The sequence below is a fragment of the Aphelocoma coerulescens genome, chromosome 6 (genome assembly GCF_041296385.1).
Source record: "Aphelocoma coerulescens isolate FSJ_1873_10779 chromosome 6, UR_Acoe_1.0, whole genome shotgun sequence".
NCBI lineage: Eukaryota > Metazoa > Chordata > Aves > Passeriformes > Corvidae > Aphelocoma > Aphelocoma coerulescens.
The window spans coordinates 21175598-21200786 of record NC_091020.1 but is presented as its reverse complement, the minus strand read 5'-3'; the positions used below and the strand labels follow the sequence as shown (position 1 = coordinate 21200786).

Here is a 25189-nt window from a genome sequence, read left to right as displayed (position 1 = left end):
CTAAGGTGAAGTGCTATACAAGTCGTGTAAGTACTTTTCATAGTAAGAGATCTGCCCCATCTCTCACATATTTAAATTTCCTGATAATTTGAAAACACACCAACTCTGATACAACCAGTACACAGTGTTCCAGTGCAATGTTTGTCATAAGTTAGCAAATCGAAGCCTCTCTCTTCCTTTTTCCTTGCTTTTGTTCAGTCAGCCAAGAGTAAGTTTAGAGACAGAAAAAGTGAGTTTCTTTTTGCTGTCTCAGCCACAGAAATAGAACACAACATTCTCAGGATACAATGGCAAGGGTGAATTAAAGAGATTGAAGACTTTAAAGCCAGTGAAAAGGACGGTCCATCCTTCCATGAAACCATGCAGATAAACTGATTAATTCAACAATTCAGCTGAAAGTAAACTCAAAAAGATTCTTTTCATACTAGTTTGCCAGCTCTCTGACTCACCCCACAGTCTCAGGAGTGCTGGGGTGGAGAGAAGAGGAGCAAGGGAAAGACAGAGGGATAAGACAGAAGATAAACTACCTTGTTCAAACCTTGTATTTGCTTACTCTATCAGTGAAACAAATCCATCAGGACTTTTAGTAGAGGATAACAAGACTTGAGACTACTTTCACAGGTATACAGTGTTAAAGTGTAGGAAATAAAGCTAACCCAGCAGCAGAATTTCTACTTTGGAGAGACTCAACAGTTTTGATCAAATAACGCTAAGATGGAACAAGAAATCTTTACCCAAGCATATGTACTGAACCAATGAGACTATACATAGAAATAACACTGGGTTTGTTTCACACTGACACTGAGAAGAGCAGTGCTATCTGATAGGACACTTCACATTTTTGCTCTGTGCACACAGAACTATCCAGCCTTGAAAGAAGCACGAACAGTTCAGCAAAGACTGACATGTACTGCCAAAGTACTTCATGAAAAGCCTTTAGCTGACTTTCCAAAAAGGTGGTGGCAACAAACAGCAGACTAAATGTCAATTGCCTTTACAATCTTAACTATACAATTTGACACACAAAAGAAGGGAGGGTAGAATAACAGCCATTTCGATTTCCAATTCAGTGTTACTCCTCACAGTAAATGTTTTTCTCCTTCTTCAGTGAAGACTAAGGGAAGTTATGTAAAATCCTTGTGGACAGAGTAAGGTCCTTCTTCCTTCACCTCCATTATGCTATAGTAACTCCCAGCTCTATAAGAGCATTTCACACCTATGTTAAGATAATGTATTCTGAATGTACTTGTCATTTGTGTCATTGCATCTTAAAAATTAATAAACTTAATTACCATGTGATTATTAAATGCTACTTACAAAGTCAAATAACCTAATGATAAAAAAGAGTTTGCAAAAATACAACCACCACATATGGTACAGCCCCAATTACTTACCTTGCACTCTTGGAAAACCCATTCTTGAGGTCCTTCTGTACGTAGTTTTTGAATATATTGAAACATGTGCAAAATAATATCTTCAACATGCACTGAAAAGAAAAAAATAATTCACTCAGTTCTGCACAGAGAAGAAATTTAAGGAACACAAAAATGGTTTTATTTTTAATTACACTTTGATACATCAAGATCTTTAAGTACATCTGCAATCCCACCAAAGTTAAACTTGTTTTTCCCAAACATGAATTTAAGGTGCTTATGTCCCCAGCTAATTCCAAGAATTGCACTGAACATGTCTTTATGTGAAGATACTGATTTACAATATAATTTAACTTGCATCTAAATAGTATGAATAAGTAGCACACAGAGGTATTAACAGCTCTTCTTTTAAAGAAATTCAAATAAAGTATTTAATTAAATAACTTAATATAACCTTAACTAAGTTCATTTCTTATGTTAGGTGAAGTGTGTTAGCATACTTAGAGGAACTAAACACAGAATAAGAAGTTCACTAAAATAAATTGGCTTTCAAGCTACAATCACAATTAGTCTCTTCAGATACAAACACAGAACCATCAGATCAGCAATAACATGGAATACAGATAGTGCTTCACTTACAAAGTCCTTCTTCTGTCAAGTCCACATTAATGATGAAAAACATGAAACCTCTAGCACCTTCCTTCTGGCCTCCAACAAGAGTATTTACCCATCCTATGTCATTAAAAAGAAACTATATTACATAAACAAATCTATAATAATTTATGCAACTTTTTGCATGCTTCAGCAACATCATTTTTTAAAACCCATTTTGATTCATTTACATGTTTTCCTTTACTTCCTTCATGCCTACTGAAACAGTGCAAGTTAAACATAACACAAGTCAGATCTATCCAACTTTGTACTCTGAGTGATATAACAAACTCAAGATCATTTGATTACTGGATAATTTACTTCTGCTTTGAACAGAATGATACAAAGTAAAACAGCAAAAGGTACACTCTTGTAATCTTCCAGACATTAAGGGACCTGACAGTAGTCTCAAAGTTAGTGACAAAATAGAGACAAGACCATTACGTTAAAGTTCATGTAACTCTCTAACAAGGCACATAGAGGGGAGTCCAAGAAATAACAGCCTCAGCAGCCTGAGTGACTGTTACCTATTTATTCCTACCTGCTGCAGAAAAAAAATAAAGCACAAAATTGTTCAGATTACTCAAACAGATGAAGGGTTTTAACATATAGAAGTCTGTTTCAAGTGAAACATAATTATACTTTAAATAACTGTGTGATCAAATATTTTTCAATTCTCTACCTTCAAAGGACTTACCTTTGGCTTTAAGCTCTGATAAAAGACTCCCTGGGCCTTCATGCCCAATCAGATGGCCAAGGTAATGGCCAGGGTTTGATTTATAGTACTTTTGAAGGTCTGGTATAGGAAATGTGACATAAAGATTTCTTATGTCCTTAATGGGTACCACTTTGTAAAGTTGCTGAGGGAAAAAACAAACAAGAAGACCCATGAACAAAGGGAAACTCATCTATTAGATTCATCTCAGGAGCATGTATCATATCCCCTTCACACACACACATTACAAACACATCTCCCAAATCTCAAAAGTAAAGGTATCTAAAACGTAGGGCAACACTTCAGCCACTCATGGTACAAACAAAAAAAATTAATGATCTCACAGTTGCTTACAACTGCAACCAAATGTGCAACCTTTACTATATATACAAAACTATATTCAGCATGGAAAAGTAGGTGGAAAATGAATAAAGAAACATGGAACTTAACAGGGACACTGATAAAAGAGTAGTGAAGTGCAAAATGTAATACTGAAACATAAAAAATAACATTTAAAATATACACCCTGGATGGAAGATGTACCTCTATACATACCCGGAGATGCTCTTCTTGGAAAGGATGTTCAGGAAACTCTGGTATAGGGACATTTTTATTCTCTACTTCTGAAAATAACTTTACCACTAAGCAAGTCAGCTCATCCAAGGATTCTAGAATAAAGAAACATCAGAAAAAAACCAGTCATTATAGGAAGATTCCGACAAACTTTTTTTAATATTGTTTGGGAGAGCCATGAACTATACAGAAAGGCAGTTTTAATGATGTTATGATTTTTAATTTTAGAAAGGAAATAAATATTCATATTTGAATTTTGAAATGTAACATGTTAGAAGCACCATGCTTATAAAGAAAAGCTTCAATCATGATTAAAATAAACCCTGTAACTGAAAATATATCTTTCTTTACATTTTACAGACTAATCTAAGCTAGAACTGAAAGGTACATCAGGTATCAAACACCTACAAAAATAAACATTCCAAAAAAGTTTAAGGGACATGGAATTACAGCTGCAAATTTTCTAGAGTGAAAGTATCTTTGCCAAAGCTTGAATTTGCTTTAGCCTCAGTTCATGTCCAGTACTTCAGGTACACTGTGAGCCAAGTATGTCCCTAGCACCCAACACACACACACACCTGCAACCTGTTCAAGCACTTCTAATTTTACATCCATTCTAATTTCAGTCTGTGACTGCAGTACTTCCCAAGAATGAGAGCAGACCTTTTGCAGAAAGAATGTGACAATGTGCATTAACTCACCTAAACTGACCTATACCCTTTCTGTAGAAATTCTGCCGTTAAAATTGCTATCTGCCTCAAGAAATGCTTTTTGGAGCACTTCTCAAAGTGAGCATAAGATAAAAAAGATTCATCTGACAATTTTTTAGTGAACGTCTTTCAAGGGTGGGCACTGGAAGAAACAAAACATCCATTTCTTGGATATCTCAAAGTACAGCCTTAACCCTTGAAAGATTTCTATAAGCAGTTACCTCGTTACCGAAACAATCCCAGTTAAATTGAAAAAGTAGAATCTTTCCTGCTCAATATATGCATGTTCCTACACTACACTAACAGAATGATGCTGGGGAAAACAACTAACAAAATAATGCAAGATAAGAGGGTCCACTATATATTACAATTTTGTGAACTTCATGTTATTCTATTAAAAACTACTAATTTTCATGCATATTAGCAAAATACACATTCATTTAATCTTGCAGTGATGGTTTTCTTTAGTACAGATTCACAGTTGCCAAGGTGATTCTTACTGAAAAAGTTTCCATGTAAAATTCCTCAGTGAATTTTGCTTTTGATTAGATAAAAAATTCATTTTCTTCTATTCATATTCACCATCCAAGCATCACTGTGAAACACCATAAAAATACCAGTCTGCCAGCACATTTACAAAGAGCAAACAGTTTTCAACACACTTATTAAGCTTTTGGCAAAACTATATTAAGTATCATCTCAACTGTGGAAGGTTCTAAGCAGTTGGAACCTCCTTTTTTTTTTCAAGTATATACGTAAAGTCTTACTCAACCAACATAACAAAACTCACCTCTTCCTAAGACACAAATGGCCATTAAATTTGATGAATAATAAGTAGAATGGAACTTCAGTAGCTCTTGCCTTACATCTATTCCTTCTTTGGTTGGTCTAGTTTCCAGAGTGAATTTGTTCCCTGTAACATAAAACCAATTAACAATATTTTATGTTTAACAGTATTTAATGTTTATGAACTTATAGATCAAAAAGAAATATATAAATTCATCAGTCTGCTTTCCTTTGGATGGACAGTAATTCTAAAAATAATCAATATGCATAATAAGAAAATTGGATCAATAGTGTCTTATGTTTTAAATATTTTGCCTATACTCCTCACCATTTGCAGACAAATTAAATGGCAAAGTTCTAGACACTCTACTCTGTTTACTCCCACAGCATCAATACATAAGATAAAATAAAATAACATAGAGTTAAAGCTTCAGTTCAGTAACTGTGCTGTTACAGTACTGGAGTACATTAGGAAGCAACAGTCAGAAGACTGCAGATGTAGGAAAATGGACACTAGCCAGTGCAGAAGTGCTGGGAAAATTACTTGACACTGAGGGTAATGATGGAGAAGAATCACCATCATAAGCATTAATTCAGGGAGATCAGTGAAGGATATCTGGGCACAAATGCACACCCTTAAAAAGAAACCTGGAAGCTGCATTTGTTCCTATGGACAGATGAGGAATAATGGAAGGTTTGCTGACCAAACAGGGTGCACAGCAATGAGGAGTGACCTGAAGCATCAAAGAGAGTAATTCCTGTACTCTGCGAGATTAACCTCCCAGCTGATCAAAGGGAAACAATAAGGATGCCAAATGCATCACAGTTTTCAACTCTTTGGGTAAATAGAAACCATCAAAGCTGAGCTCTACTTCTGCAAAGTCACATCTACTGGAAGGCTGTGTGCTGTAATTTAATTTCAGAATCAGAATCTAATCTAAGGAGAAGGGAATATGACTAGTGCTGTTGAATTTGAGCACATTTTGGGTATCCTCCCCAAGAAAACATTTCACTTCTGTGAGCTACACAACATCCTTAAACTGCACAATACTATTTCTGCAATTTCCACTTACGTTTTCTGTGTGCTACATAAAAATTAAATAATGTCTTCAGTAGCAGAGATTACAGAATGTACTTTGAACACCTGCCTACTAATGCACAGTTCCCAAGGCTTTATTTTGAAATCTACCGGTTTGGAGAATGGAGTTACAGTTGCACTTTTACAGCCAGCCTCTCTTTACTGGTTAACAGAGCAATACCTGCTCTTGTGGCAGGTGGCTACCAGACCCACAACTATGCCCTCCATCAACAGATGTAAAGGTATTCTTGTCTTTCTTGAGACAGAGGAAGAAACCACTCCCTTAAAGCCCATTATCTGCTCTCCCATCCTCCTACTATACCCAATATTTGAGTCAATTATTCATAGAGCAAACTGACCCATCCAGAAAACACTTTTTTTGAGCACATTATGCTCAAAAACAGTGCAGTCCTGTAACTTTAACAGTTTCAAAAATAAATTCACATAGAAAATAATGCCATTAAAAAAACCACCCAACATTTAAACTTCTACCAAAGCATCAAACATTTGTGATTTTGTCCAGAACTATGGTATCTTAACTTTTATGCTTTTTGAATTGAGGTTTTAGGGTGTATATTTTCAATTGTTACTAAGCGTTCTGTGAATAATTAAGCCTGAACAATAAAAAAAATACAGCCGGAAGACTGGGATTTGTCCAAGATCATTCTGTCTGTCTCCTCCTCTTGTGCTCTATGGTTCAGATTTTGTTTCTATATTCCTACTCAGTAGTTTTCATGATATTTTGCTGATCTTTCTGATTTGACCTAGTCACTGTCATCTAGTCTAAATGCAGTATTAGTTAACAAAAAGCATGTGACTAACAACAATTTAAATACAATTCATTCACTTTGTTATGCACAAAGACTTAACAGTACCAAATTATGACAAATCCAGTAATTGGAAAACAGCAATCACTGCAGCAATTATCAGAATCATAAAGGTTGCTTCATCATTGTACTCCAAGTCTTGGATCTTTTTCCTATGCTTTTGTCTAGCTCTGTTTGGTCTAAGATGTGAAAAATGTCATAAAGCGCCAAAATAAACATGTATGGAGAGGAAAATAGGAGAATTGTTTCAGTCTGTCTTTAGCAATTCTATATAAACAATAATACTATGTAGGTTACACAGAACTCCACTGAATAGATAATTATATTCTGACAAACCTGTTCCAAATTTACTGAAGGGATGATTGGGATTTCCAGTAGCCTTCTCCAACTGAAACAACCTCCAGGCATCATTCATTAGATTCTTCTCATGCTCAGAATCAACAGCATTCACTTCCCTGTCTTTGCAACTTTCATCAAACAGAGGGCACAGAAAAAACTGGGCAAATCTAAAGAGAAAAAAATTAATTCAAGTCAAGAGTACTGCACATAAATTGTAACAGAGAAGTATAAACCTTGGTGCTTGGTACCTCCTGAAAACAGCTGAACACATTATTTTTTAATGCAGAACTTACAAATTCTCTAACAGTTCTGACACTGATTCAGTATCCTTATTTCTCAAGTTCTTTGTGTATAAATGCAAACAACAACATATTCATCATATAAGGTACTACGAGGATCAAGGGCCTTGTATCACAATTCCCACAGTGAAAATTTCTCCTGTTTTGAGGTTTAGCTGCAAGAGGCTCTTAATTTCACCAATGAAATATGTCTTGTCAGACATCCAGGGAGAAGCCAAAGAGAAAACTCACTCTACCTCACTGACTACACACCTTTCAATTTCTGTCCCCTCCCAAATAACACTGAGATTTCAGCAAGTTCCCTCTGCTAAGAGAATCCTACTATATTTCTAAACTTCACCCTTGTTTTGCTGTCAATAAGGATCCCATGGGAAGCACAGCATTTGATTGCACCATCCCAGTATTTGCACAATGTGTAAATTCGTGATCATATTCTGTGCCCCGCATTTCCAAATATATTCAGTGTAAACACAACATTTAAACTTCAAAAATTCTGCCTCAATGAAGAACTCTCCTACATGAAAAAAATCTAAGACTTCTGAACTGAAAAATACATGGTTATCAGTTTTAACATAAGATAATTTTTACCTTTTTAAATATCATGTTAGAACTATCAAAAAACTTTTACACTAATAACTCCAAGTAGAACCTCTGTAACAAAAATTTATACTAAATAATACTAATATACTAAAATACTAAATACTAAAAAATGTGTTTAATAATGAAATACTAAAAATATGTGTTTACCTGTCCAGTGCACCTTCTAGATGTTCATGTGATACATCAAAGTAATAGTTGGTATGTTCACCACTCGTGAAAGCATTTGAGCTCCCAGCATGCTCACTTAGAAATTGGCTATACTCATTCTCTTTTGGATATTTCTTGGTTCCCAGGAACAACATATGCTCACAAAAATGACTAAGCCCAGCAATGTTGGGGGGATCAGACAAGGATCCTGCAAGAGGAAAAATTTTATGTAACCAATCATAAAAAGTAATACTAAAACATTAAGTCTTAAAGTGCTTTATATTATAGTATGTTGCTTCAGGCAATTATATCAATTCTGTAGCAGTAAGAAGACACTTGTGCAACTACAGTCAACTAAACTTAATCTTCAAAACAATACTTTAAAAAATTACAATCAGTAACTGAACCTATTAGTGGCTCAAACTGCCTCTCCAGATCAGCTTGCACCTCCTTATACAGACTATTTTAAATTGAAATTCCTGACTCATAATCTGTAAAGACCTGGCAAATCACACTGCTCTGAAATCTATACTTTGACTTTAGTAACTGCACTGTGTTAAGAGGCAGCAGTTGTCAACCATAATTAAAGAGTTATTTATCCTGTAGTTTATAGGACGAGTGATAACCTGTAATTGCCTGAACACAAGCAGCTGTGGATGACCAGATAGTAGGTGTAAAAACAAGCAGATTAAAATAATGATCTGGAAGAATGGAAGAGAGAAAGGCAGAAGTTTGAGAGCAGCAGTCCTGCCTCAGAATGCGCAGCAATGTGCAGTGGGAGAGTGGAGATGAAGGCAACAGATACATCTCCTCCAGCACATGTGCAGGAACTGGATGCTGCAGTTGGCTGTCACTGTCACAGGACCTAAACAAAACCACATTCGGGATCCTCTGAACTAAATAATGATGTGGGACAGCCATCCCCATAACAAAAAAGGCCAGAAGCTTTTGAAGTCCCTCTATTACTTCTGCCCTAACGCAAACAGCAGCAAGTACTCCCAACTACAGAAATGGCAAGAGGGTGTTTAGGTTATGCACACATGAATTATACTTTCCAAGCAACTGAAAAACTACACAAGCTTTAGAAATACCTCAGATATAAGAAAAGGCTTCCATTATTCCAAAGAGTCAAAGTAATTGCCTTCCCCTTTTATTTCCCATATTTCTGTTTGCACACATAAGCATCACTGAAGTTAGGGAGTGCCTCTTCAACTTCTCTAGCACTACAGCATTTTGTCACCTCTACACATCAACAACTTCGCATGAAAAAAAAAGTCTGACATGACAGATGGAGCTGTCTGAAATAATTGCACTTACACCCGCCCCTTTTCTGCTTACAAAAGATCTTTCATAACAGATCTTAAATCTGAAACTTAATGGTTAAAAGCAGTCTTTCAACTGACTGAGCTACACTTGAGTAAACACAGAGTACAGTAAGAGCATTTAGCTCTAATAATTTTCAACTTGATGCGTCAAAGAATTAAACAAACTATAAACTACAATAAAAGGCTAGGCTGCCACCTACATACCACTACTGTCAGTTTATTTGCATCAAGATACCAAAAACTTTAAGCATTTTTATTAGTGACATAATGAACACAACATGAATTGAATACCTATGTGTACATCAAGTGCTGCTGAAGACTTATCTGTGGTGGGGTCACTAATGAGAAGAGCTTTAATGCCATTTGCCAATTCCAGTCCACGATATTCTCGTTTATCCTCAGGTGATTTGATAATTTCATTTGTTATTCTCTTAATAGCTGGATTGTTCATTTTGTTGTTTGTCTCCTTCTGAAACCTTAAAGAAAACAGAAGAAATTTCTTATTATTTTCACTTAAGCCTTGCTAGTACTTTAATATTATGTTAGACAATACAGAGCAATACTGACAGCTAGAAGTTCTATTATGTGCAAAATTCACTGAATTTGCCTAAAATTCAGACCCTGAAAGATATTGCTGCTAAAAAAAAAAAAAGAAACCTTGAAGAGCAAGAAACATTTAAAAATGTACATCACTTAATTGAATGCTTCAAGTATCACATTAACTTAAACAACCCAAACTTAATAAATGTCATCCCTTTATTCGATTATGATCAAAATTAAATCAAATGAAGTATACACTGCTAACTCAAGTATACTTTCAAACTTCAGGAAAGTATTTCATGTATCTAAATTGTTGATTATATTACAAATGCTGTAACTCTGATTGTCAGATAAACAAAATTTTACTAACAGACCACTGGATTTGTACACTCAAGCAATAAATGGTAACACTGTTTGCATTACTGCCATAAAAATACAAAGACTGCAGAACTGCCATGATAAACAGGGATAGATTGTCTCATGTTTAAACTTCTACCATTAGTTTAACAGATGCTACAAGATACCCTTCTTTAAAGGCACAATTTTGAAATGCTAAGGAAGTGTGACTGATTCAGAATCTGAATGTCTCTAAGCAAAAGCTATAAACAATATGAAGTAACTTTTTAAAATGTGCCATTCATTGCATTTTAGAAGGAAACATTTCCACTAGTAAAACATGGTTCTCTCACTATGAAATACTTAAAAAAAAAAAGTGTAGTCAAATGTAATCACTAAACAGTAGCTGAAATGCTGAATTTAAATTTAAATGTGTACACTCTCATTTAAACTGATCATTTAGCCACTAGTTTAACCCTGTGCTCAGGCCAATCCTGCTTGGAATATCTATGGGCCTTCTTCCTCTGAAAAAATGCAGATACCACTGAAATATGAAGATTAGTCCAAGTACCACAACATCTCTGTTCTCTGCATCAACAGCACTGATACAAACTGTACTAATGATTAAAAGATGCCTCCATGTTCAAAGTTCAGCATTTTAAGAAGAAATACTTTACTAAAGATACCGTGTAAAATTTTTGAAGTGAGAATAGATACTACTTTTCATATATGAAAATCAGTAACAAAACTGTTCCTAATTGTTTTTGACTTGCACTCAAGTTGGATTGACAAATCTAAGTATGCAGGAGAACAAGGAGGTCCCTTAAGCTCCTGATTCCATGTCTGGTAATGAACACCTATAGCTTGGCTTTCAGCTAGAATATTCTATCTCAGTAAGAGACTAGCTGCTTGTCAGAAGACACATATATACTATAAACCATTCAAGTTGTGGGGTTTCTTTAAATGTTATACAATTTCCTTGTCATCTGATATCTCCCTGTTATTTCTACACCACATCACTAAGTCACAGAACTTTACTGTTTGCTCAGATGACTCATGTTTCCAACGTGATTCATCAAATTACACAGCTATGAAATCTTATGAGATTTCAATTGATGTCTTGTGAAGCTGTACACCTCCACTTCATTTTATTATCATTCCATACTTCTGCCTCCTTCATAGGCTACCTCCAGCTTGCTAGTAAAATTCCAGTACAGGAAAAACCTACAATTTCCAAAAGGACAAAATCAGTAATTAAGCCTTCAAACCAAGGACTGAAATTTTTATCTCCATCTTCACTGTTATTTCAGTGGGCATTGTGAATACAACATTCTCTAACTTCAAATGGGTTTGCATGATTACCTACAATTATTTTGCTGCAAAGTGAATCGCAGTACCAGACAACTCAAATAAAAGCAAGGGCTGATCAAGTATGCAATACTCCTGGAAGGCAAATATGTCAAAAGAACAAGACCAACACCTTCCTGCTTAAGTACTATTCCTCCTGGTGCTGTGTTACTACAATACAAAAGTGAGAAGAAAAAATTACACTTTCTTAAGGAGTAAACTGTGAGACCCAATACTAAACATTCCCCCCATTACTGTTTTCCTGCACAGTTTTCAAGTAAGTGCAATTGCTTTATAAAAATACCACAATCCATTCTTTCACACCAGAATCCTAAAACTCTACAAACCACTTTTTGACAACAGAACTGCTTTTAACCACAGGCAAAAAAAAAAAAGTAAGAAAACCAGAAATTCTGTACTTATTTTTTGAAAAGTAGCTTAATTTCTAAAGTCATGTCCAGAAGCTGTCCTAAAGTCCATGTACTATAGCTACTTGCTGTACTGTCATTACAGTGAGCACTGGATACTGCTGGTCAGTAGCAAAGCAAGCCTTCCACAAAGGAGCTGCTACGTTTATTGCAGAGCCTAACAAAAACATTAAAAGAAATATTACCATACTACTTTCACAAAACAGAAGCAACAGAGGAAGATGTCTAATAAAGCCAAAATAGCAGGAACAATACAAAGCACTACCGTGGCAGAGAAAATTCTTCCACTGGCTCAAAAATTACAGGTGGAAAGATGACATAGGTAGAAAGAAAAAAGAACAGGGATGTCTGAACTAAGAACAGTGTCCCGACTCAATGAATAGGAAATATTCTTCCTCCTCATCAAAATTACTTCACTTGTACAGGAAAAGTATCAGTTAAAACCAACACCGAATTTTCAATTACTGCACTTCTAGTGAAATTATATTCTATTCTTTGAGGTTCCACTTTTGTAATCATTTCCAGGCAGGCAGTCCCTTGGAACCAGCAAGGCTCTCTGGGGATGCCAGGTTTCACCTGCAAACAGAATATTAGAGAGTGGGATTAAGTGATATATGATTCTGCTTCACTATTTTAATCTCTCAAAGTTATTTTAGCAAACTTACTTTAATTAAAAATTAGGCTGTGTAGTGAAATCTAAGTCCAATGTTTGAACAATTAAAGGACCATATTTGAAAACCAATTAACAGAAACTCCTGAGGGTTGCTTCAATGCAAGAATGTGACTAGCTAATAAAAATATGACCCCCAAGGCACAAACTCCAAAGTGCTTCTCAAGATTTTTTTTGTCATGACAGTATGCACATACTGAAGTCAAGTGCTAGACACAGGTCTGCTCCAGGTGAAAGGCAAGTTACCATCTCAGCACATTTTGATGCTTGTTTTCTATCATTTGCCTTTAAATTCCTGTTTGCTTGAAGTTTTTATGCAACTAGTTGCTTACCATTTACCAGAATGAAGTGAAACCTTCATTGCATGAGAATCTCTGTTCTGCCCTGCAAGGGAGCTACCATTGGTAGCATGTTCTCTGTGTTATTCACTGATCCATCTTGGTTTACCTGAAGATTTCTCCAGCTGCCAATGCGTGGAAAAAAAGAAGTGCTGTGTGCTTTGGCAGGCGGCCCGGTGCTGCAGAACCACCAGCCAGAGTTTTCTCACCTCTCTTACAAGGATGACAGCACCGAACTGAGCACTCTGGAGGAGTCCATGAACTTCTTAAGTTGCAACCTCATGGCCTTGCAACAACCAAGTAAATCTGTGTTCTTGCACAGGTCTGGACCCCTCCTCTTTGTCTCTTGCACCTACTTCTGATCATGATAGCAATAGAATTTGATGGCATAGTAATATTCTTTTATGGGTAACAGTCACGTTACCAGGAAGACAATCATGAATCTACCTACTCTCCTAACATTTCCATTCACCTGTATGTTTTAATAAAAATGTAATTTTTTTAGACTAAACTGTAGGCAGTAAAATTTTTCTCTAAAATCAGACAAATACTTTAAGTTCTGTTACTAAGAATGAAATAAAAATGGAGCAGCAAAAGAGTAACCTCTAAAAAAAAAATCAACAAATTAAATCAATTCAGGTGAACACTACCAAAAGAGATTCTTCAGGAGACTATCCATACTCTTGCAGGCTACAGGTTCATCAATTCTTCCTTTAGACACTTAGAGATTAAAATACTTCATGATTCAACATCCATAAAGCATCAATCTTGTGTGAATTTGCTTGTCATGAAGCTAGAGAATGTATGAGATCCTAACACATTCCTGATACTGATCTAAATAATTCTGATTGCATGCACAGGCAGACAGACTGCATAAGTAGATAAACTGCTCAAAATGTTAACATGTTTTATCACTTTTAAACTCATCAGGAATTCAGCACACTACTTCATACACAAAAGATCCAACTACAAAGACCCACAATGATTTAATCAGTGCTCCCAAGTTATTAAGAACAACTAATCATGCCAAATCAGGCAAGTTTGAGGATGATGAATATTTATAAGGTTTTGTTATGTAGTTCATTTTGAAGAAATTCTAAAGTCTCGCTACAATTAAAGCATTTTCAGAACCTCAGTCTGCAGCTTTTTGCCAAGCCTGTAATTGACTCAGAAAATTCCCTCCTAATGATGGTGGCCAGGGCAGATGCCTACCTTGCTCTTGTTTCCCAAAGAGTCCAGCTTCTACAACTTCTAGATCACAGCAGTAAAACTTGGTCTGCCAGAGGCTTCACTGCCAACGTGACAGCAGAAACACTGGTGTGTAACACTGGTGTACAGGAATTACCAGTAGCATTAATAAGAGCATACCACATGTGACCTTGGCAAAAACAAGGGCCCTGGTACTTTCACACATAAGATCAGGCCCCAGCTGAGTAACTGGCCTGAGAAGTACAATGATGTGCTGGTCAAAAGAGATGGGATATACAATCAAGACACCATAAAGCTAATTTACTGCCCTAAATCTACATTCCTTAACCAGACCACTCCACAGTTTCCAAAGCACTGGGTAAAAAAGTCAAACAAAAAGGCAGGACCTTATACAGCCTGATTTTACATAGGGCAATAAAGGATAAGAAGTTTTTTTTAATCTCTAAATAGCTTGAGCTTACTTTTCCTGTGTCCTCAAAAACTGCCCCAAACAATTAATCCAAACACAACCTCTAAGGTAAACAAACTCCAACCACATTCACCAGAAATAAAACAATAATCTTTCCCTAGCAATTCCTTGCTTCAATATTTTACAAAATTCCAAAAGGGTTTTGAAGCCTTTGATTATTTGGAAGACCTGAGGGGGAGGGGGAGGGAGGGGTGATTATTAAGTAAATTTATCTGGTTTTAATCTTTAGATGTCATTGAAATATAGTATCATTAAAATTTTCACAAATCTGGCATAGTAATTTGGCTTGCATCAGTATTTTCAAATTGCATGTTAAGAACATGACTGATCAGACTAGTTTCTGTGCTACGTGATCAACTGCTTCAATGCATATTTTACACATTCTCTTAAGAAATGTACTCATTAATTCAATTAATTGCTTTGTTCACTGAATACTTGCAGACCAGTGGTTCTCATTCTCTCTTCCTCTCCCCCTGACATTTTTCCTCCATCACCCAGCCTACAGTTGCAGGGCTTGCTCCACAGCCCCAGGACTGTGGTGGTGTCTAGCACATGGCCCTGCACACATAGCAGGAAATGTTAAACTGGATGCTACAGGAGAGACCTCTGTGCTTTGTGTATTTCATAGATTTTATGTGCAAGTAGCACATCAGATTGCTCAAAACTCTTTGTAAAGCCAACTCACTTAATGCTTTATGCTACCATCTGTCTTGTATCCTCAAAAAGAAAAACTTGTGAGGTCTGAATTAAAAAAAACAAAACACAAGATGAGACTAATACTTCAGTTATACTGCATAACAACAAGAAATTCACAGAAAGATGAGAGAACTGGCAAGAAAATCTGATCTAGCAACAAAAACAGAGAGAATTATAGAATTCTGAATCATTAAAAGCACTGTAATCCTACATTAAAAGCAACTGCTTATCTAACGCTAGAGCAACAAACCCATAATGAGCAGTTTACAAGAGTCAGTGGTGTGTTTCAACAAAGGAAGTCCTGGCTGTTCACCTATTCTGTAGGTTAGTTTTTACGATTTTGGACAATTCAATTCTGGTTCTACTGTTAAAATTATAAATAAACTCTCAGCCCTACAGCATTCTTTCCCATCTCAATTGTTCAGGCAAGCTATAGTTCTGACTCATTCTAAAAGCAAGATGCAGAAGGTAAGATTTTAATAGAAAGCTGTAGTGAAGCAACTTTCAAACAGGATCCATCAAAAATCACCTTATTATATACATACAGTGCTACCTCATAAGAATATTTGAGCAACTTATGTGCATCATAAAAGTTGAAAGCAAAAGATACTCACTGACAGATCATGCATATACAAATACATAACCAGACACAAAACTGATTAAAGCGATTTCTCTAGATTTTTACTACAAACGTTTTTATTTCTATGCAGTTAAAAGATCAGTAACTAAAGTTACTATAAAAGTATCTAATACAATAGCATTAACGTATCAAAAATATCAACCCCACATGCCATTTCTCAAATGGTCTGACTGCATTTTTAGTAAATGACTTCTACAATAACCACCAATGACCCCTATAGCTAGGAGCCTAATACCTTCCAGTACTGCGAAACACTGGAGGTAATGAACTTCTTGTCCCTTCCCTCTTTCTTCTGGATCTAACAGGGGTGGGGAGTGCTTCTGTATTCATGTGCAAAATAAGTTATATGCTTGACACTTCAATCAATTCCCAAAGGTACCGTTTCATCCAAGGATTAAGCCACAGCCTTACAGTGACTGAAGACAGAAAGGAGAAAGCGAGCAAAAAAAGCAGGCAAACATAGGAACAAAATCCTTCAAGGGACTTCAAGGCACCAGAATAGATAATTTTAATGCTGTACATCAGATGAAAAGGAGGTAAGTTGTAACTAAGAAATTACCTTGCTACTTGACATAGAGATGAAGGTTAAAAATGTTATGAGGAGAAAAAGTTCAAGCATGAAAAAATACAGAAATGGAAACAGGGAACATGTAACTGAAAAAAGGTTCTTTATTTTCACATCTTAAAAGAATCATCACATGAAAGAACTATGCCTGCTCTCATTTCATTATCATTTATGTAAATCCTAATTCACAATTAAAATTAAATGTATGATTAAATCATGGTTGTAGGCAGTATGAAAACATAACAGGCCTACTCACATATATAAAGTTAAGTCCGAATACTGCATATATTCACATGCGTAAAGAGGCGTAACCTAGCAGGAGAAACTACAGCCTGAGAAAAGCATTAGCTCCGAATATACACCGTGGATTACCTTTACAATTCTGAAGCATAAATAGCAATAATGAACAGTAACAGTGCACCCGAATTTTGACACACGAGCGCCGACATTATGAGTCATCATAACTCACTTTTTTTCACCGGAAAGATGCTACTTTTGACGTCTCTTACTTGTGCAGTATTAAAAATAGGTTTGGCTACTAAGGTAACAGATACAGTGTTAATGAAAGAAAGACAACAACTTAGCCTTTGTCCCTCACCCCAGCTCCCTTCCTGGAAAAACTTTGCCGAGTTGTTACGCAGTTTAAATTGCCCCTAAAAGTAAGCTATGCCAAGCCTCTCGCCCGCTCCTCCCTTGACCGAGGTTAGTTGCGCTCTCTCCACTGGAGCTGGTGACACTGGTAACACAAACACGCAATAACAAGCCCCGCACAATGCCAGTGCCAGACAACTCGTCAGAAACTGAAGAGGCCATCAACTTTGGGTAACTGTTAGCAGTTTCTTCTTAAGGATTTTAAACTTTTTTGTTGTTGTTTCCATGATTATGCCTTAGGAAGACATGGCAAGTTAAGTAACACGACAATTCATAGAGGTTTTTTGAGGAGGAAGGAGAACAACAAAGCAAGCCCCCGGGCAACGAAAGCCGCACGGCTGATGACCAAGCCTGCTTTGTCAAGGGAGGTGCAGCTGCAAACACCGGAGCACGTCAGCCCGGGCTCTCCCGGGCGGCAGGACAGGACACAAGGCAGGACACAAGGCAGGACACAAGGCAGGACACAAGGCAGGGCTCAGGCCTCCTCGGCACACACGGCCCCGCCACCCCCAGCTCGCCCACCGCCTCCCCGGAAAGCTCCACCGCCAGCCCCGCTCCGCGGCCCGATCTTCCCCGGCTCCCTGCCGCACTCGGGGCAGGGCACTCCCCAGGACTCACAAGGTCCCCCCGCCCGGCCGCGCCGCCGCCTCTTACACAACACCGCAGGGGCTCTCCGGCCTCACCGCTCCGGGTCACACGACCCCGGTACCCGCGGCCCTGCCCCGGCCCCGCCGCACTCGCACCGTACCCGAGAGAGCTGCGCCGCTGGCCCTGAGGGAAGGAGCGCGAGGCCGGGGCGGCCCAGGGGCGCGTCCAGCCCGGCAGAGCCCGGCTCAGCACAGAGAACAGCCGCTGCCGCATATCCCTGGCGGCCCCGCCGCCAGCGCCGGCCTGGCCTGGCCTTGCCCCGCCGCCCGGCCCGGCCCGGCTCCGCTCGCCTCAGCACGCGCCGCTCCCCGGCGCCATGTTCTCCGCCCGCCTCCCCCCGCCGCCCGGCCAATCCCTCCCGGCGCCCGCGGGGTCCCGTCCGCCCTCCGCGCCCGGGCCTGGCGGGACCCGTACCTGGGGGGTGCTGGGAGCTGCCGCCTCTGCCGCCGGGAGAGCCGGGGCTGCGGCTGGGGAGGGGGCCGGGGGCCTCTGGGAGGAGGCGGAGGCGGCGGAGGGGGTGGGTGGCTGGGCGGAGAGCCGGGGCGACACTCGCCGCGGCGGGGGGGCCGCGCCCGGCGGAGGCGGACGGGGCTGCGGCGCGAAAGGCGGCCCCGGGCGGCACCCGCGGAGGGGCTGTGTTGCTGCCCGCCCGCTTCCTGGTGGCCGCGTTCCGCGTCCCTGGCGGTGCCTGCCAAGACAAAAGGTAATTAGACGCCTCGTAATTTGAGTACAGTGGGTACAGTGCCGTCCTGAGAGGCAGAGATTTCGGGTGTCAAAACTCTCCGTCCCCCAGGGACAGGTCACCCTCCGGCAGCTCTGCCTCCTTCGGGAGCTCCCCTTGGAGCCCGCTGGCCGCCGCTCACCTGCCGCGGAGTTCTGTGGCCCCGCCTCGCCGGACACAGGACTCGCCTCGCAGGATGTAAATGCTGGATAAGGTTGAACTTCTGTTATAAAACTGTAGATTTGGGGTTCTAAGGCGATTTTTTTTTCCTTGGTAGATTTCCTTATGGGAAAGTCGTGGATATGCTAGTTGCTTTAATTCCTTGCTAGGAAGAAAAAAAAAAAAACAAAACCTAAAATTAAACAAACAAACAAACAAAAACCCCAGCAACCAAACAAACACCAAAAAAAACCCCTAAAAACAAAAAAAACCAAAACCAAACGAACAAAAACCAACTAACCAACAAATCCTCCCCAGCCTCAAAAAAACCCCCTGCTGTTTGAAGTTCTGGTAATATGCTTTCTTCACGTGTATCTATTTTTCTGTGTCTTATTTTTCAGAGTTATGAGGGGAAAAAAAATAAGACAAAGACAGTGTGCTACATTTAACGCCGGATTTTAGTTTTGCCACTGCTTGCCGTTTATAAAAGGTGGTATCTCACAGCTGGAAAGTCACAGAACTCTCCTGACATAAAAAGGTAGAAAGACGTGGCCAGATGAGTTAACTAAGGTTATATCTGAACCCAAAAATGGAATTGAAGAAGTATCAGAAGTAACTTTAAACTAGTTAGCTTTGGTTAAAATTTCTGTTAAGAAGTGGCAGCACACAGCTTCATATGGTCAGCAGAATCAACAGGGAATCAACAAAATCTGTCAGGGAATTTGGGTAGACAGACGAAGTTCATCTGCTGGTTTCCAGGGAGGTCTGTGCTGCTATAGAGATGCTCTTACCCCTACCTGAGCTACCCAGTTTAAAACCTGTGTGCCTACATCAAGTACACCCACGCTTCTGGCCTCAGTTTAGACATGGAACTGTCTCTCAAGTTAACTCATCCTGGTTGGAGCAAGGCATTTGGTAGTTTTCACCTCAATCAACTGTTTGGATTTAGAACTGTGTGGGTGCCTAATTTTAACACAGTATGTTAACTCCTGTGAAAAATGTCCTCATGGGATTCTAGTTTGAGGCAGTCTGGGTTTTTTCCAGTTCCTAGTGCATGTAAAAGTGAAGACCAAGCTGGACAGAAAGAGGACAGGATAAATGGTGAGGTGTTAAATCTGAATTCCACCCTGTTGCTATTGCCAGTGCATCAGAGAGGCTCATCTCATGGTGTCTGACAGAAGGACTGCCGGGTGAGTGCCCCTTCACAATCTGTCTCCTCCCTTTCTGAAGCAGCTGGGGGATTAAGAGGCTGTATCATGTAGGGGTGAATGCTATAGAATTATACAGTTTCTGACAATTTACTCTTTTTTTGGGTCCCAACAGAGAGAACAGAGAGTTTGTTATCCTAATGTAGTACATATTTAGCTAATGCTGGCCAGATACGTATTTAGCTGCTTTAATAAGTCCCACCTTTTCCTGTAAATCTTGCCTAGTATACACAGGGGCAGTCCTGGGGAAGCAAGGTAGTGGGTGCCAGCAAGGCTCTGGTGGTCTGCTAAAAGCTGGATCTATAACAAGCACTTCTGTTTCTGCAGTGTGATGAGAGATCACACCTCCTCAAGCATCTAACATAGCTATTGCAGCAGAGGTATGCAATAGAGGTCACACCTACTGTACTTTACACCTATTTTATCCATTGTAAGCTTATTTAGCAGCTATTCAAAGCCACTGGTGTGTCCTGGTTTAACCCCACCCGGCAACTAAGCATCAGGCAGTCGTTCCCTCCCTTCCACCCACCCCGGTGGAATGAGGAGGAGAATGAAAGGTAAAACTTGACGGTTTAAATAAGAACACTTTAATAACTGAAACAAAGTCAATAATAATAATAATAATAATAATAATAACATTAATAAATAATGATAGTAATGATTATAAAAAAAAAGATAAGTGATGTACAATACAATTGCTCACCACCTGCTAACCAATGCCAGACTCTGCCCCAAGGCCCGATCAGGCCCTTCTGGGTAACTGGTAATATAAATGCCCAGTTTATATTCTGGGCATGACGTTCCGTGGTGTGGAATATCCCTTTGGCCAGTTCCAGTCACCTGCCCCAGCTATGCTCCCTCCCAGCTTTTTTTCCCTGCATCTCCTCACTGGCAGAGCATGAGACACAAGAAAGTCCCTGATTTAGGATAAAGGCGACTTGGCAACAGCCAAGACATGAGAGTGTTACCAACATTATTCTCATACTGAATCCGCAACGCAGCACTGTGACAGCTACTGAGAAGAAATTAGCTTTATTCCAGCCAAACCCAGGACACACTGATGTTTATTCAAATCAGATTGTGTTGTTATACTCTGACCCCTCTCTATGTCCATTTATACTAGCTAAAATTAGAGTCATAAACTGTTTTGGATATCTCTTCAGTGTTTTAAAGATATTTTTAATAGGACACCCTTAGCAAAAGTAAAGAGGACTTTCAGTGAAATTCCTTCCTCAGTCTAGTCTTGCAACTAAGATTTCTTCCCCATGAAACTTTAATTGCTCATAGAGAATTGGTGCTTTTGGTCCTGCCTTCTTCATCTGCCCTAGTGGAAGAACAGGTGTTGTCTAAAAGACCAAATGAGCTTAAGTATAATTTAGAGTAAGTGTGGAAATTATGCAAATAGTCTCATGAAAAAATCTTATGAAGTAGCAGTGTAGAGATCCCTCTTCAGGATATGTGACATAAATGTACAGTACAGGGAAGGTGATCTTCAAAGTAGGTAGGTTAAAAATAATTTAGAATAAAACCAGTATTTTATGTATGGCCTGAAAGCTGAGAGACAGTAAGTGTGAAACTCTTAAGTACAATCTTGGTAGGCTTCTAATGGAAGCATGTCTTTTCTACATAGATAAAATTCTGGACTAAATTCAAATTGTAATTGTATATAATAGATAATAGAGCTTTGTAGCAAATTGGCCTCAGGCTGGAAAAAAAGCATAACTTACTATTGTTATTTCCACTCCAAAATAAATAGTGGCAATTTCATGACAAGACATATATGAAAGAAAGATTGTCTATTGGCTGTTCCCAGTATAAAAATTCTGAATGAATAAAATTAAATTAATAAAATAATTAAGTTAAAAGATAATGAGGCCAAAGAGATATTTCCTGTTGACTTCAGTCAGTCCTGTCAAGTCTGTGTGTTTCCAGTTTTCCCAGTCATTGTTTCTTTTCTTGTTACCTAAAGGATGTCATCCAGCTGCACGCCTTAACTGAAAATAGGTAACTGTGTGGAAAATTATTAGCTTGACTCTGAGCTAATCACACAAATGCATACATCCCCCTATGTTACTGTTAATTTTTTAATATAAAAAGACTATAAAAAGATGTAAAAGTGCTACCTACCATCTGTGTCTATGTTGGACAGCGATCTGGCACGCATGCCTAAAAAGAAAAGAACTCTTTTATTCTGTGTATTTTCCTGGTTAGTTGAAAGCAGTTCTGGTTTTAATCCTCTTATATGCATTGAGTCCTTAATTTTTAACAATACAGTAGTTACTTTATAGCATTATCTCTTTTCAACAGTGACGTAATTACCCTTTAACCTTGACTGAAGGAGAACCCTGTCCTCAGCTGAGAATATACCAGTACTCTGTGTCTAAGTCCTTGTTGTTTAACTTACTGTATGTGGACAACACAGGGTGTAGAATATTACTGGCCAATTGGTCAGGCTGTTCAAAGGCTAGAATTTGCTCTACGTTTATCTGAGGCGCAGGTGATTTCCCCTTTAATGTCAATATGCAATTAATCAGCAATTTTTTTACTATGTCACTGATAGTATTAAAAAATATTAAACTCTCCACATGCTCAATACAGTTGATATATTGTGTAGCATGTTGACAATCGAATCAGGTATTACTAAGCCTTGAAGAAGTCTCACCCAACTCTATAATTTGTATAGTATATAATTTGTATAATATAATCTCTGTAATTTCTCCATTATTATACCTTATATAACCTTTCTTCATTCATAGGTAATCATGTTCCATGTAAACAATTTTACTGTTTTTCAGGCCTCCACACCTACAATTCTCCAGGTGATCTGATACAAGCCCTAGGAAAACAGTGTTTGTTTTGTCTGTGAATATCACTGTAATTCAATGACTTTTTGTTTGCAAGCCTTAGTTAGAAATTGTCCTTCTTCATCCATATGTGGGGATTAACAACCTCTTCTGAAGTTGTTACATTTGCTGTTGTGTGTATTATTATATAATTTAGTTTTCTGTAATGTTTTTGTCTCTCTTTAAACAAAATAAAACATTTGTCATAGATGTTGTACCTGTCTTCTTAAAGGTCATTCTCCCAACGACTGTTAAGACTGTGGACTAAATATTCTTGTTTCCTTTTTCTCATACTTATTTTTGTTGCTTGTGTCATGCTAGCTCCCTGTTACTCAGTTTGTGTTTATAGTGTATTAGTATCTTTAGGCTCTATCTAGTCTAAGAAAATGTACAACCTGTGCTATAAACTGACTGTGTAAAACAGACTTGCAGCCATTAAACTGTATGCTTTTTTAAGCTAACTTGATTACCAGAAATACATTTCCCACTTATCATAGCTACAGCAAAGGTAGCTATTGGCCAAATTTATAATAATTCGGTAATCAGACAAGTTCTTGTTGTTTAAATGCAGGTTTGAATCTCTTGATCTCTTCTGTGCCTGTGAGAGATGTTATATTTTGAGGAAAAATACAACTTTCATATTAGAAAAGAACAAGCAGAAATTGGAACAATTCTTGTGTTCCAGTGCTGCCTTCATTTGTATGATCCATATGAAGGAGTGTAGAGCAAAAGGTAAATATTTAGATTATTTGCATACCTGCATTTGACTTTCAGTCTAGCAGTAACTACTACACAATTGTCAGTACAAGTGATTTTTATCACTTTATGCTGTTAGCATAGATGGAATACAAAAAAACAAGAATAAAGGTGGTCTCAATGTTTGCCATGGATTATATTTATTTTCCTGCTTCATTAAATCCTTACTTAGCTGAAGCAAAATGTGTTATAGTGATTTTAGTGTTTATTGTTTGTTCTTTGTGCCTAATGTAAGATTGATTGGCTCTGACATTGTTCTAACTCTTCAGATAAATGGTAGAGGAGCATAACATAGGATGTTGCTTCATGTCAGGAAAATTACTTCAAGCCTTACGGGTTAAGATTGATTTGTTATTAACTTTAAGAATTCACAGAGGAGAGAATATAGTAAGATTCAAAGCAGCTAAATTTAGGGGGAAAAAAGGTTGTGGACACGTGCAAAATTATAGATGGGTAGTCTAAATTTCAGAAATTACAAAGGCCCTAGAACAACAGCAAAGCACTGTAGGCTGTAACAGTTAGGTGACAGTATAAGTCTGTAGGAGCCAGTACAGATTTAACAAAAAAAAGTACATCAGACCAGTTGAATCTTCTCTAACATTTGCTTCTTCCCCTCTACCCAGAAGACCTGTTATCCTGTCACAGATCTCCACCTAGCAAAGCTTTTAATAGTGCCTCAGAAGAAGGTCTCACAGGGAAGCCAGGGTGACATAGACGGGAAAGTGGTTCACATGATTAAGTTTCAAAGTAAAAGGATGGATGTAGTGCACCCGTGGTGCTTTGTATTGAGCCTTTAACTACTTATTTTCATTCTTCCATAGGATTTTCCCACTACTCGATAAGGCAACACCAACCTGTGAACGTGTGGAAAGTTAGGTGTGGAGTCCAGACTGACGCTGATGATTTGTGCTGGAGACCTTCCTGAGTTGAAGCATGCCCAAGGGGCAGAGGGAGCAAAGCAGAGCTCTGCAGGCATGGCCAGAAATGCACAGCTGGGGGGTAGTGTCTGCCTGGCAACCTGCGCTGGGGCACCACTGGCCATGGGGACAGCAGGTGCCCTGCTGGGAATGCTGAGCACTGTGCCCCACTGTGTAAATAGAAACCTGATCATTTTTTTAAACGGGCCAAGTAGTGTTTCCATTCCACAAGGCATTAGCAAGGTGCGCTTATTTGTCGTGATGTTTAGAGAAATCGCGAGCCACCCTGAGAGCTAGAGGGAACAGAAGAACGGATGGCCGGAGGGCTTGACCTGTGAGAAAGGGTTATATGGATGATACGACTCTTGAAGACTGATGTCAGGCGAGGAGTTCGGCTGCCCTCAGACCTGTAGGTATCAGCGGTAGCCGCAGAGGAAGCCGGACATTGTCCTGCTGGCCCCTCCCGGTACTGGCGGCACAGACGTACGGCAGGTACGAGTAGACTCCGGATAGCGCGTCGCGGTTCAGCGGGACCAGCAGCGCAGAGGCTTGGAGAGGAGAGCCCAGCCCAAGCCCAGCCCAAGCCCAGCCCAAGCCCAGCCCAAGCCCAGCCCAAGCCCAGCCC

At 38.9% G+C, this 25189-nt stretch overlaps 1 protein-coding gene and 1 long non-coding RNA gene across 6 annotated transcripts in view; one reads left to right on the top strand and one right to left on the bottom strand.

The window, feature by feature from the left end:
- IDE (insulin degrading enzyme) overlaps nt 1–18454 on the bottom strand; it is a 55123-nt gene extending 36669 nt beyond the window's left edge. The window contains exons 1-9 of one of the 4 annotated variants that reach the window (XM_069019714.1): nt 18375–18454; nt 9715–9899; nt 8099–8306; nt 7050–7219; nt 4813–4935; nt 3295–3407; nt 2722–2884; nt 2013–2105; nt 1395–1486 (exon numbers count right to left, since the gene is read on the bottom strand). In XM_069019714.1, the coding sequence (XP_068875815.1) occupies nt 1395–1486; nt 2013–2105; nt 2722–2884; nt 3295–3407; nt 4813–4935; nt 7050–7219; nt 8099–8306; nt 9715–9874 (1122 nt within the window). In that variant the 5' untranslated portion in view covers nt 9875–9899; nt 18375–18454. Of the gene's footprint in view, nt 1–1394; nt 1487–2012; nt 2106–2721; nt 2885–3294; nt 3408–4812; nt 4936–7049; nt 7220–8098; nt 8307–9714; nt 9900–18060; nt 18269–18374 lie in introns of those variants that run through there. The other 3 variants (XM_069019713.1, XM_069019712.1, XM_069019716.1) reach the window with 3 other exon arrangements.
- Nucleotides 18455–18506: 52 nt separating this feature from the next.
- Nucleotides 18507–25187, top strand: LOC138112503 (uncharacterized). Of its 2 annotated transcripts, XR_011151758.1 has the most exons (5): nt 18507–18663; nt 19242–19378; nt 19885–20030; nt 23463–23623; nt 24469–25187. It is a non-coding gene; the product is annotated as an uncharacterized lncRNA (long non-coding RNA). The 2 variants fall into 2 exon arrangements; XR_011151757.1 differs by lacking the exons at nt 23463–23623; nt 24469–25187 and adding an exon at nt 22844–23101.
- The last annotated feature ends 2 nt before the right edge of the window (nt 25188–25189 follow it).